Genomic DNA, 13,333 nt, shown 5'->3' with positions numbered 1-13,333 from the left:
ACGATTTTTCCGGTATGATGTCAGTTATGATAGCATGAGTTATGATCAACGGCGCAAGGAAGCAAGGGTTGGCGGGCCAGTCACATTCCGCAATGATGTATTCAATAATCCAACCCAAGCAATCGAGCAGCTCGTTTTCCTCGCCTTTATCTGTTTCCGTCCTGTTAGTTAGCGACGCAGTAAGCTGGCCGACGACAAAGTCGTACAGAGAGAGTTTAAGCGACAAGCATAGTACGCCACGCGGCCCATTGATAGGCCACCACCATGAAACAAATGACGCGTCGCATGGAGTTGCTAGCTTGCTAGTCAGCACCTTGCTTCGAGCGAGCATACATTGCATAGCAACGGGTTCATCGCGATTGTGGCGAAGCAGCTGCGGCCGCCATTGTTATTGGCCTCTACTGGCGCCTGTCTCACCTGGCAGGCCAGTCCTGCGCGGGCGATAGACATCCAGCCAACATGCGCTGTCAGGATAGTAATGCTTGTTGCTGTTCCAGGCGTAGTAGGAGTAATAATGATGGTGCGGATAATGCAGGTCGAGGATTCTCCGAGCTTGAGCCTGGACCCGGTGGGGCCTTTCAAACAACGTGCCTGCCTATTTTGTGGCACAACATCAACCCAGCGCTTCTTTCTTTTTGTTCTTTTATTTCTTTCATCGTCCATCTCGTCTGACACATAGAATAGGTACATGACTCTGCTGCTGCTCGCTGCATGCTGTGAGGCTTACTGACACATCTTTTAGACAACAGGTCATACCCACCAGGGCTGCTGAGTCAATTGTTCCATATACCGTTTGTTCTGTCGCGTATTGGTTTGCGGCCTCACCAATATTTTACTGCGCTTTTCTACACGATTTTTGGTCTTTCGAAAAAAACGTATCTTTAAGCCGAAATGTCGCATCACATGCCGCATTTAGACGACAGCCAGTCTCAATACCCAAAGACTGAGCAGCCGTACAATCCTGCGTACAACCCTGCCATCCCTCAGTCCTACAGCCATGGCCTCGATGGCAACGAGGCCCAGCCAGCAAGCAGATATTCCAAATTCGACCCCCGAGGATGGAGACGGCGCACCCAAATCATCGCTGGAGTGGTGCTGGTGGTTGTGATCATTGCTGTCATTGTGGGCGCATACGAAGGCTGGAAGGCGAACCGATACCCGAGCTACTCGGCGCTCAACTACTCACTAAAAGATACTTTTGAAGGGGAGAACTTTTTTGACAACTTTTATTATTGGTCGACGGCTGACCCGACTGCTGGATTTGTCGTGTAAGTTGGGCTTTATCATTCTGTATGTCATGTGTGTCTAACTCGCCCAATCAGTTATATAGCAGAGTCCAACGCCAGGTGGTCAAACTTGACCTATGCGACCAGTGAATCGGCCTTCCTCCAAGTCGACACCAAGTATCCTAACACGGTAGGGGGGCGCAACTCTGTCCGGATCCAGTCGAACAACACGTACAACGACGGCTTGTTCATCTTTGACATTCTGCACACGCCGTTCGGCTGTGGCACATGGCCAGCATTGTGGCTATCTGACTCGAGCAACTGGCCGATGAACGGAGAGATTGATGTTGTTGAAGCGGTGAACAACGGAACGTGGGGAAACAGCATGACGTTGCATACGACCGACGACTGCAGTATGAAAGTGAAGCGCAAGGAAACCGGCAGTGTCACTTCATCCAATTGCTATAATGGCACCAACTCGAATGAGGGATGCGGTGTTCAGGGCTCTACCGCGTCATACGGGCCGGAGTTCAACAAGAACGGCGGAGGGGTAAGAATTACAACTGACATCATTTAAACAAAATCTATATTAACAACATGCTCTAGGTTTATGCTACTGAGCTTCGAGATGCTGGAATCCGCATCTGGTGGTTCGCGCGCGACTCTATCCCATCCGACATCACCAGCGGCAGCCCAGACCCTTCCACCTGGGGTGAGGCCACAGCCGACTTTCCCAGCACCGACTGCAGCATCTCATCACATTTCAAAAACCAAAGTATCATTGCCAACATCGACTTGTGCGGGGCGCTCGCTGGATCCACTGCTCGTTATACCGACCAGGCATCGTGCCCCAGCAACTGCACCGACTACGTTGCGCAAAACCCAAGCGCGTTCCAAGATGCCTATTGGGAGTTTAAGAGTTTCAAGGTTTACCAAACCTCTTGAGGAGCATTTTTACACCCATACATACGAAATTGAATGAGTAGAATGTCCGGATGATACAATGGCGTTGTTTTAATTTTTTTTTTTTTTTTTTTTTTTTTTTCCATGCAGAATTACTGGACAGCGATAATAAGATTTCGGGATGAACCTATTCTTCTGCCACGCCACCACGAAACGAAACGGCGCGAGGCCAATGGTTTGAGATAGGAGACGCTCCGCATGGTTCCAGGTCGTGGATACGTTGTAATAGTGGCGGCGGCGCATTCTTTATGCACACAATCGCCTCCAGCAAATACAGACAATGTGGTGGCATGTATTCGTATAATTCGTCTCCTATTAGCCACGAGATGCTACCGTGGGGTTCGATCTACTGGGTCACTATGTGGTTTCCATGGGGGCAAACATGATGTCAAACTCTATCATGACGGCAAGTATCGGTGGATGAAAGGTATATAAGGCGGCCTTCTTATGCATTTTTAGATCCCTAGATTAAGCAACAATTTCAAACTCTTCTCGAGAAGCACCAAGGCTTAAAACTTTTTTAAGAACTCAGTACAACCTGATCTCACAAGACATCATCGCCATGACTAGCAACCTCTACGGCACCACCAACTACGGTTCCAACTATGGTACCTACGGAACCGATGCCTATGGCAACACTTATGACACCAGCACGTATGGCACTACCGCCGACGCCAGCACATACGGCGCCAACCGCACCTCGTACGATCCAACCACTGGCTCGTATGACCAGCATATCGACTACGACCGCGACGCCTACACGCGCCGCCATCATCGCGAGCAAATGGACGATTCCGGGCGCTACTATCACCGTGATGTAGACCGCGACACCTCCGGCCTGGACAATTCCACGCACGTGCACAAGGAGTACTCCAACCCTAATACCGGCACCAGCTATCACCGGGACTCGAATTATGACCGCAACAATGTTGTTTAAACTGTGGACTTGATTGCAGCTAGGGTTTTGAAGGGGCGTGAATATCTCTAGCTTGACGTGAATACTAGGGGGCTGATGCATGTACTCTCTTTTACATGTTTATTTTTCCGTTTTCGTTTTTCATTGTGTGTCTTTTTTGGCTATGTTCACTGATCAAAAATTGAACAACTCTTCTCGTCGGGTTGTGTACATAGTGTTTTTGCTGCGTCATGCTCAAAATTGTCTTGTTTTCTGCTCGTCTATTATTTTTCGTCTTTTTATGCATCGGCTTTTTCTCTCGTTTCTGCTCGTGGCCAACCTCTTTTGTACAAAGCGGCCAACAAACCCATACAAAAAACCAGTTGACAGAATGGAATAAAAACCAGATTGATCAATTGTTTTGAAAGTTCTATTGTCGATAAACTAAGATAAGCAGAACAACGTTTCTGCATCGGAGGAACAGGCCAATTAAAGTGCCCCTTCTGCCCTATCTCGGCGATATACAGCCAATGATGGCACATGTAAGTATAACAGTGGGCCCTGTTCCCCGCGTCTACGCATGACGATATCATCATGTACTAACTTTGTTCAACTACAATTCTCTGTCGACAATTTGTGATACTAACTTTACTGACTGACACAGCAATACAGCTGACGGAGTTTGCAGTAAAGCAGCTAATTATGGCGCCAGTACACAAGGTTGCCGTCATTCAATGGCATATCAAGGTACGTCTACCCATATCATTTGTCTGATAGTATATCTCTTACAGAAACAAAATGTTAATATGCACATACGTGGAATAGAATCTTGACCCCGAGTACAATCATTCTCAAGCAATTTCATACATTACTTCCGCTGCTTCCGACGGCGCCAGTGTTGCTGTTCTCCCAGAGTCGGTCTCCTAGCCTTTGAATTCACTCTCGAAATATAACACTAACAAATGCAGATATCACCTCTATGGCTGGGCCCCTGAGTCCCCCCTCTTTGCATCTCTCGCAGTTCAATACAAAACTTACCTGGACTCATACTGCGCCCTCGCCAAAAAGCTGAATATCAACATCGTCCCCGGCACGATTATAGAAGCTCACCCAAAGTCTCACAAAGGGAATTCAAACGAAGACAGCGATATTTTGTTGTACAACACTGCATACTTTATCTCCTCCGCGGGACAAATCTTGGGCAAATACCGCAAGAAAAACATCTGGCACCCGGAACGACCGCACCTGACTTCGAGCGGAACTGATCCTCATGAGGTTATTCAAACAGATCTAGGTAAGGTCGGTTTGTTAATTTGCTGGGATCTGGCTTTCCCGGAGGCGTTTAGAGAGCTGATTGCCAAGGGAGCGGAGATAATCATTATCCCTACTTTTTGTAAGAATTTCAATTCCTTATTTCACTTCCATGTGTTAATAGTTTTCAGGGGGTAAACTGGATGCAACACCGGCAGGACTCGCAATAAACCCAGAAAGCGAGCGCCTCTTTCTCGACTCGACACTGACATCTCGCTGCTTCGAAAACACATGCGCTATTATTTTCGCCAACGCAGCGGGGCCGAGTGATACGTTCCTCGGAATGTCGCGGGTTGTGCTTCCATTTATTGGACCTGTCAAAAGCATGGGTGCCGAAGAGGGCTATATCGTTGTTGATTTGGACATGTCTGTGTTAGATGTCGCTGAGGACAACTACAAAGTCCGGCAAGATATCGGGTCCGAAGGATGGTACTATACTTATAGACATGACCAATCCAGCATTGCCAAATAACAGGTAAAATAGAAATGTAAGAAATATAAAGTTATCTAACAATTGATCATTATTGCGCTCAAGTAACAATAACAAAAGGTCGGGTCAGGCCAGGGCATAAATAAAAGGCACATCATCGTATACAAGTAGATGATATAACGATACACGCATCGTCATATAACACATCATGCAGCTCTGCGGTTTGAGGAAAGCAAATTATAGAATAAAAACCACAAAAAAACGTAAAGCCAGACACCATCAACAACAACAAAGTCCCAACATCGCCAAAAAACGAAACGACTCAAGACCGAGGGGGGAAGCCTTTTTGAAACTGTAAATCGTGCAAGTCGTGCAAATGTAAAAGAATTCCGTCTATTCTACTGAACCTGGGCGACAATCTCGTTGGCTCGTGTTAAGCTCTCCACCATCTGCTGGCATTCCTTTCGGCGGCGAATCGTGTATTCGCTCTCTTTGAGTAGTTCATCCAGCTCCGTGTTGCGGTACATGTTCTCAAGTAATTCACGTTGCATTTCGTCCTTGGAAAACCTGCACGACTGTTAGAAAAACATACATAATTTATAAATAAAACACTTACTGCACAAGTGTGTACATGATCGCCTTGGGGACCATGTCAATCACATTCCGCTTGACAATGTTAAAGTATGAGTTGATCAAGAGTTCTAGACACGTTAGTAAAATGCTCTTAACAAAAAAAAAAATTCTAAACTTACTGATCACTTCAACTTCAATGTTCTCCCGCTCGTTCAGTGTGCCCGATGCCTTCAACGACGGCGGCGGAGCCTCCATAGCTGCCATCTTCTTCTTATTCTTGGAGGCAAAGAAACTGCCAAAGAATCCGTTGTCCTTGGGTGGCTCCGCATCCAACGACGGGCTGGTCGCACGCTGTGGCAGAGGCTTTCCAGTCTTAGGGTCAACCTGAGTGGGCTTGCTAGCCTGTTGACGGTCATTGACAATCGCCATTGCGCGGTGGCCGTTCAAGAAGTCCGGGTTAGCAGTGTTGATGTAGCAAGATTCCATGCTGACGAGGTCCTTCACAAGTTTGTTGCAGGGCTCCATGGACTTTTTGAAGAACTGAATCACCACGGCGTGGAATTTCTCTTTCAACATTGGATACCGGCGGAACAGACCCTTGTTCAAAAGTTGACCAAGAATACGGACGAGTTCATCATAGACGAGCGAAACACACTTGAGCGAAGGGTCTTCCAGTCGCTTGATTTGTTGCTTGACAATAACCTCAAAAGCGGTGGTGCCCACGAAAAGCGCAGGCGACGGACCGGACGAGTTGTATAGGAGGGTACGAATATCGACATCCTTGACCTGATCAAAGGGGTCAACGGCCTTGACTCCGTTGGAGTAAAGCTCGTGGAACACGAAGCTGATACGAGCACCTCCAGACAATTCAATAGAAGAGAGCTCGTAATTGTTACCCTCCAACACAGTTCGGTATTCGTTACTGAACTCTGTGATGATATTCAGAACTATGTTGCCGTTGTTTCCGAGAATCGAGTCACCCAGCTGCGATAGTTCTGAGCTGTATTTTTGAAGGGACGAAGTTATTCTGCCTTTGATGTCGGGAAGGGTTTGTTTGATGTGCATCATGAGAATCTAGACGATCAGCGACTTGCTCGGGTGGATGCTCCGATCGGAACTTACCAAGTTAAGTTTCCTGGCCAGATAAGGGGTACCACAGTAAGATGCCTTGTTGCGGTATGCTTTGTGACTCTCGAAAAAGTTCTTCTCGTGCTCGAGAGCATACGAAATAGGTCTCTTGTTTTCAATGTCCCGCTGACCTCTGTTGACCACGGGGACATAGCCCAAGCGAAGCGGGATGATCCTGCCTGCAAGAATATCCACGACATCTGTGCCTTCGTCCATCAAATCGACCTTTGTCAAGACACCAATGGTGCGCTGGCCCTCGGGATCGACTTCACGAGCTAGTTGCAAGCCGTCGGAGTTGGCCAAGTCCTGGTTGGCGGCGGTGACGGCGAGGACGATCGCATTTGGCTTGCTGATGTATTTCAACACCATTTCTCGGATTTGCTTCTCAATATCCTTGGGCTGGTCGCCAACGGGCACCTTGGTCAAACCAGGCAAATCGACGAGGGTCAGGGTAAGCACGTTCGGCGAGTATATGCGCAGGTTGATCGGGACTGGCGAGATACCGGCATTGCGACCGACTTTGCTCTCTGTCTCGCGGACAATCTCCTCTCGGATCTTGTTGAAGTCGTAGAACTTTTGTCCGGGGATGTGCAGGAACTCGCCGTACTCGTCGATATTGGCGGCAGTGTCGGTAGTGCCTTCGACCGACTTCTCGTCTGTCGTACCATTCGTCTGGGGCTTGCTCGGCGGTTTGTTGATGAGTTGGAGGATCAGGGGTCGACGGGTGACGATACCGGAGCCTCGGGGCAGACTAGACAGGTCAGCGCGTTGTTTTGACGAGATACAGGTGGCTCGCTTGTAGCCATTATCACTCACAAATCTCGCCCGACAATATTTTCCAGCACCGAACTCTTTCCGCTCGACTGGGAGCCGACGACGGCGATCTGTGGCAAGTCGATTGGGTTTTGGACCTAGGGGGACAGAACAGTCAGTTTGGCGACATCGGCAGCGGTCGAGCGCATACGGGGCACGTACTCCTACTGTGGAAAATACATCCTGAAGCTTGTTCACCAGGGAGATCAGCCCGGGGTCGTTGACGTTGATCCTGCAGGTGCGAGTGTTTTAGTTAGCCAGGGTTCGTGTTGTAGGTCAGGTAACCGACAGATAGGGAGTGCGCACGAAACACTAGAAGGAGAGGTTGCCATGCTGGCGGACGGAGGTAGCTGTGGGCGTGCAGTCGCTCTCAAGACAGCAGCAGAACAGACAGCGATGGGGCGGGGATAGATGTTGAGGGTGTTGGAAGTTGTTCGGTGCTGTTGACGTTGATGGGGGGGGGAGGATTATTGTGGGTTGTGTTAGATAAGTGAACTGCTGCTGCAGGCCGCAGCGTTAACTAACTAACGCCTTAACGCTTAACGGGCCAGGTGGTCGCAGTCGCCACGGGCCCGAGTCCGCTCATAACATGACCCGCCGAGGTCACCAGGAACAAGTCACTACTACTACTACTACTACTACTACTAAAAAAGTGCTCGTCGATTTTACAATCTTACACTCTTACACTCTTACAATCTTAGTAATAATGGGCCGCCGCCAGGCAGCCATCAAACAAACTACATAATTCTGCTGCCTGACTGACTACGGCTCTACACAGAGATAGGGGAAACACCAACGGTTGTAACTATTCAGGAAATATTTGGGTAATAACATCGACTGTCACATATACTACAGCAGGACCCCTGCCTACTCATCAGACACAGAGGCAAATCGCTCCGACATGTCTTGCAGCAGCTTCTCGTACTGTGGCGAAAGTTAGTAAAAATACGGGCGATACCGCAATTGGATGGATGGACAAACCTTGGCAGAGACGGCCTTTTCGTCCTCGGGGACCTCAAACTTCATGCTTCGCAGCGCGGTCTGGATGTCTGCGGTCGATTCGCGGATCCTAGCCCAATTCTGGCCTTGCGAAACAGCTTTCTGTGCCTCGTCATGGTACCCCATGAACGCCTTCATCATGTATTGAGTCTTCCACAAAGGACAGAACTGGTCGTAGTCACTGTAGCCGTTTTGCTGCAAAAAGTCATCCTTCAGTAGCGCTGCCACATCCAGGGTGATCTTATCCCCGTCACCCAGCGCAGACTTCCCGACCAGCTGCACGACCTGGTCAAGCGCTTCAGAGGTTGTCAACAGCTCCCTGATCTTGTCGCGAAGTCGCGGGAACTCTGGGTGTTCCTTTTCGTAGTACTTGTCCAAAATGGTGGTGTATTTGCTGTAAGACGCCGAAGTGTTGATCGAAGGAAAGTGCTTACGTTGGGCCAGCTTCTTGTCGAGGCCCCAGAAGACCTGCACAATGTTCAAGGTGCTGGTGGTGACGGGGTCGGAGAAATCGCCACCAGGAGGACTGACGGCACCGACAATGCTGACACTTCCTTCGCGCTCGGGGCTTCCCAAGGCAATAGACTTGCCGGCTCGCTCGTAGAAGGAGGCAAGCTTGGCACCTAGATAAGCCGGGAAACCCTGGTCCGCAGGCATTTCTCCAAGACGACCGGAGATTTCACGCAGGGCTTCGGCCCAACGGGAACTGGAGTCCGCCATCATGGCAACATTTTTTCCTTGGTCACGGAAGTACTCAGCAACAGTGATACCAGTGTAGATAGAAGCTTCCCGGGCAGCCACGGGCATGTTGGAAGTGTTGGCAATGAGACATGTGCGCTTCATGATAGGCTCTTTACGGCCATCGATATCAATGGACAGCTGTTACTCATATTAGCACAATAGACACATAGGAGGCTAGCTGACGCAAATCAAACCCACCTCTGGGAAATCCATCAAGACTTCAGCCATCTCGTTTCCGCGCTCACCGCACCCAACGTAGACAATGATATCACTGTTGGAGAACTTGGACACGGACTGGGAAATGACGGTCTTGCCGCATCCGAAAGCTCCAGGAATGCAGACGGTTCCACCTTGCACACTAGGGAACAGAGAGTCCAGCACTCGCTGGCCGACAATGAAAGGCGAGTCGGACGGCAGCTTGTCGTTCACTGGTCGCGGGACACGGACGGGCCAGGTGTGCATCATGCCATGTTCGCTCTTCTTGCCGTCAAATTCGATCTCAAGAATCTTCTCGTCAACGGTGTAGCTGCCGGCAGCGGCGATCTTGGTAATCGTGCCCCGAGCGCGGGGAGGGAGAAGGATTTTGTGTTCGTTGAGCAGGGAGTTCTCATGAACGATACCCCAGATGTCGCCTCCAGTAATCATATCACCAACCTTCTTGGTCGGTTTGAAGTCCCATTTCTTCTCGCGGTCCAGAGCCGGCACAGAAACACCACGGGGGATGTAGATGCTGCCCGATGCTTCTGAAATGCCCTTGAGCGGGCGCTGAATACCATCGTAGATAGTCTCCATGAGACCGGGGCCCAGCTCCACGGACAGGGGCTTGCCCGTCCGCACGACAGGGTCTCCAACAGTGACACCGGCGGTCTCTTCATAAACCTGGATAGTCGCTTTATCTGCTTCAATACGAATGACTTCGCCGACGAGTCTGTCATGGCCGACGTGGCACTGCAGAGAGAATCAATCAGTAAACGGGGGCTGCTAGAGTTCTGCGAAATGGCTACTGACCAGCTCGTACATGGCACATCCGATCATGTGCTCGGCCACGATGACAGGGCCAGAGATAGAGAAGATGGCGCCATCCTGGTCTTCACCTGACTGGGGCGCCATGGCGGGAGGAGCGGGCGACGGCGACAAAGGCGGAGAAGAGGCAGGCGTCTGCAAGTCGACGAGAGGAATTTCGGGGCTGCTGGAGGAGGCAGCGATGGAGAGAGCCGCGCTGTTGTTGCTGCTGTTGTTGCTGTACGTTGGAGGTGAGGTTCTTGTTGGAGTTGCGGGCAGCGGTGGCAGGAGCCCCGGCAGCAGGTCAGGTGGAGTCGCAGAGCTCGAAGCGGGAAAGTCCGTCTCGACGCTTGCGCCGTGAGCGATCAGGTCCAGCAGCGACCGGCGGCCCTTGAGCTGAGGTCGTCCGAGGTGCAGTCCGAGCCCGAGCATACGCTGTTTGCTTCTGTACAATGGTGGCAGGGGAGTGGTGGTGGTGTCTTTTTTACGTCGTTGTTGTTGTCGAGTTGACTAACCCCGTCGGCGACGTGCTATGTATGCAGCATATGCTATAGCGTCATCGTCATACCCGAGCATCCTTCATGTTACAAGATATGATATACAACACAGAGCAGCTCTACGACTCGTTGATTCGGTCTTATGCCATGGTCGGACGGCGCAATGGAGAAAGAGGCAGCTCTTCTGTCTGTCCTGACAGCTCGAGTCGTCGTACGTGAAGAGAATCGCGCTTCTATGTGATCTGACGAAGACGACGATGCCATCATCAACACGCGCTCCAACAGAGATAATGTCTTTTGCGCAGATTCCACATCTTCATGCATAACTGTATCGATGCTTATCAATCCTTTCGTCCATGTGGTAACCATGACGCCATCCGGACCTCTCTAGAGCTACTCCAACCAACACAACTTTGCGATGTGCGAGCCTCTCATGAGATAATACCATCCAGCCCGTCTGTCTGTTCCAGCGTGCAGACACATTTCGATATGCCTAGCCTAGAGGATGGCACAGCGGCGCCCTTCTTGGGTGCGCTGCAGGCCTGCACATCCGTGCTCCTGACCTTGCTGTACGGCATCATCGCTCGCCAGGCCAACATCATCCACGAAAAAACCATCAACGACATGTCCGGTCTTTGCGTCAGGCTCTTCCTGCCAGCATTGATCATGGTGAAACTGGGGTCCGAGCTACACATTGGAATTGCTATGAACTATGTCCCCGTATTCAGTGCGTTTTTCCCACCAAATTCTAATAATATCGGAAGGATGGGGAAGGCGCTGATTATCAAAAAAGTATGGGCGATTTCATACACGGCTATATCCGTCGTCATGGGCTATATACTTTCACGACTACTCCGGCTCCCTCAGTGGGTGACTCCCACAGTGTCCTCTAACAACACCAGCTCCCTGCCCCTTCTCCTCCTGGAGACTCTGCAGTCCACCGGAAGTTTGAGCTTGATCACTCCTCCCGGGCAAACCCAAAAAGACGCGGTGAACCGTGCCCAGTCTTACTTTCTCGTCTGTGCAGTGACTACAAAGACAATCTCGTACGCAATCGGACCGCGCATGTTGCGTGACATGGGCAACGAGGGCCGTAATCGGCAGCCGGAAGACGACGTTGACTCGGAGAATCAAACGACGAACGTGCAGCAGCAGCAGCAGCAAGATAACAGCAGTAACAATAACCACAACACCTGCAATGGAGCCACTCACTTGCCAACAGAGCAAGAGGAGGAAGAAGCAGCCAACGAACATACCTCCCTCCTACCAACCCGTGTACAGATTGCACGACACAACACCCACAGTGCAATACGCTACATATTCTCATTCTTCCCCAAAACGTTGCGAAGAGGCCTAAACGCAATCGATTCACCGTTTCTCGATGCTGCTCTTCTTTGCACAGTGACTGGTGTTCTTGTCGGGCTAGTGCCGAAACTCCATCACGCGTTTTTCGCATCGTACGAGGATGGCGGCATCTTTCACGCATGGCTGACCTCCAGCATCGAGAATATCGGCGGCCTGTTCACCAGTCTCCAGGTTTTCTTGGTTGGATGCAAACTCGGCGTCAGCTTTGAGAAGATGCGACGCTCCAAACACTCGGGAAATGTTCCAGTGAGAGCTCTTCTCGTGATTTTTTGCGTCCGCTTGATCGTTTGGCCAGCGTGTGTATCCCCTTTCTTACTCTTTACTCGCCTTTATTGCTCGATATATATATATATATATATATATACTCACACCAGATCATGCAGAATCAGCATTTCATCCCTCTATCTATTCATCCGCTACACGAAAATCCTCCCACGCGACCCAATCCTTTGGTTCAGTATGATGGTGATGCCGACCGGACCGCCGGCCCTGATCATCTCGGGGCTGACCGAGCTAGGCGAGGTATCAGAATTGGAGAAGATGGCGATTGCAAAGGTTTTGGCCGTATGTATGTACTTTGACCCTGATGGGGAAAAACTGACTGGCTGTAGGTTATGTACATGCTCTCGCCGGTTGTTTCTTTTACGATCACGGGAGCTTTGAAGGCTACCGAGGCCATATTAAGGTCGGAAGGGCAAAAATGAGACATTTGGAACCTAGTGAATACATACTATATATGTGTACTCAAGTGCTATACACTTGACAGCGCTGATACATATGTATACACATGTACTCCAATTGACTCATCGACATCAGACTTCCAGGTTTTATTGTTATCGTATTCACCTTGCTAAGCTGCTCACCATCTAAACTCCAGCTGGTACATTTGCTTCAATTGATAAAGATCGTATTATATCGTATAGAGAAACAGACCAGTCTCGTCATGGCTGACACCAGACGCAAAGCTATCAAAATATACCGGCCAAGAACCAAAAGAGATACGGCAAAAATCCATGGTAATAAATGGATAAAAAGGAAACAATAACTCCGGTTTGACCGGCAGTGGCCCCAATCATACCCCTCTAGGTTGTAGATTCCCCATATGAGCGTCTCAAAAGGAGAACAAGAAATAGAGACCATCCTCCAAATATCAAATTGTTGTGCTGTACTAGTGCTCTGGATTTCGACCAAAGGGCCCTGGAATGAATTTCGAGGTAAAATGTGCAGTCGAATATATGCAAAGACAATATAAAATCAGAAGCCAAGGCGTGGGGTTTGTAATTCCGAATATAATGGATGAATGGGGTGGTTCATGTGATTTGCTGATGGAACTCCATGAGCTGCCACAACGTCATATAATTAAGCCCCTCGCTGCATGCATTCTCAGTAT

The 13,333-nt window shown here is 49.8% G+C and overlaps 4 protein-coding genes across 4 annotated transcripts; 3 read left to right on the top strand and 1 right to left on the bottom strand.

Moving 5' to 3' along the window:
* Positions 1 to 903: 903 nt before the first annotated feature.
* On the top strand, positions 904 to 2,171 carry TRUGW13939_08519 (uncharacterized protein; the record flags this gene model as incomplete). Its single annotated transcript, XM_035491653.1, has 3 exons — positions 904 to 1,268; positions 1,323 to 1,776; positions 1,833 to 2,171. The coding sequence occupies 3 exons, from the start codon at positions 904 to 906 to the stop codon at positions 2,169 to 2,171; spliced, it is 1,158 nt and encodes a 385-aa protein (XP_035347546.1).
* A 580-nt stretch (positions 2,172 to 2,751) lies between these two features.
* TRUGW13939_08518 (uncharacterized protein) lies at positions 2,752 to 4,867 on the top strand (the record flags this gene model as incomplete). The annotated part of the gene is made up of 6 exons (XM_035491652.1): positions 2,752 to 3,117; positions 3,195 to 3,207; positions 3,749 to 3,831; positions 3,910 to 3,998; positions 4,053 to 4,477; positions 4,527 to 4,867. 6 exons carry the CDS (start codon positions 2,752 to 2,754, stop codon positions 4,865 to 4,867), a joined length of 1,317 nt encoding a protein of 438 aa, XP_035347545.1.
* A 356-nt stretch (positions 4,868 to 5,223) lies between these two features.
* Positions 5,224 to 10,513, bottom strand: TRUGW13939_08517 (uncharacterized protein; the record flags this gene model as incomplete). Its single annotated transcript, XM_035491651.1, has 10 exons — positions 5,224 to 5,392; positions 5,442 to 5,526; positions 5,578 to 6,472; positions 6,521 to 7,277; positions 7,343 to 7,437; positions 7,502 to 7,571; positions 8,211 to 8,263; positions 8,321 to 9,217; positions 9,278 to 10,027; positions 10,088 to 10,513. 10 exons carry the CDS (start codon positions 10,511 to 10,513, stop codon positions 5,224 to 5,226), a joined length of 4,197 nt encoding a protein of 1,398 aa, XP_035347544.1.
* Positions 10,514 to 11,067: 554 nt separating this feature from the next.
* Positions 11,068 to 12,647, top strand: TRUGW13939_08516 (uncharacterized protein; the record flags this gene model as incomplete). Its single annotated transcript, XM_035491650.1, has 3 exons — positions 11,068 to 12,239; positions 12,327 to 12,507; positions 12,555 to 12,647. 3 exons carry the CDS (start codon positions 11,068 to 11,070, stop codon positions 12,645 to 12,647), a joined length of 1,446 nt encoding a protein of 481 aa, XP_035347543.1.
* Between the last annotated feature and the right edge of the window lie 686 nt (positions 12,648 to 13,333).

This window comes from Talaromyces rugulosus, chromosome IV (assembly GCF_013368755.1).
Source record: "Talaromyces rugulosus chromosome IV, complete sequence".
NCBI lineage: Eukaryota > Fungi > Ascomycota > Eurotiomycetes > Eurotiales > Trichocomaceae > Talaromyces > Talaromyces rugulosus.
Note: the sequence above shows the minus strand (reverse complement) of the source record. Positions and strands in the feature narration are given on the sequence as shown.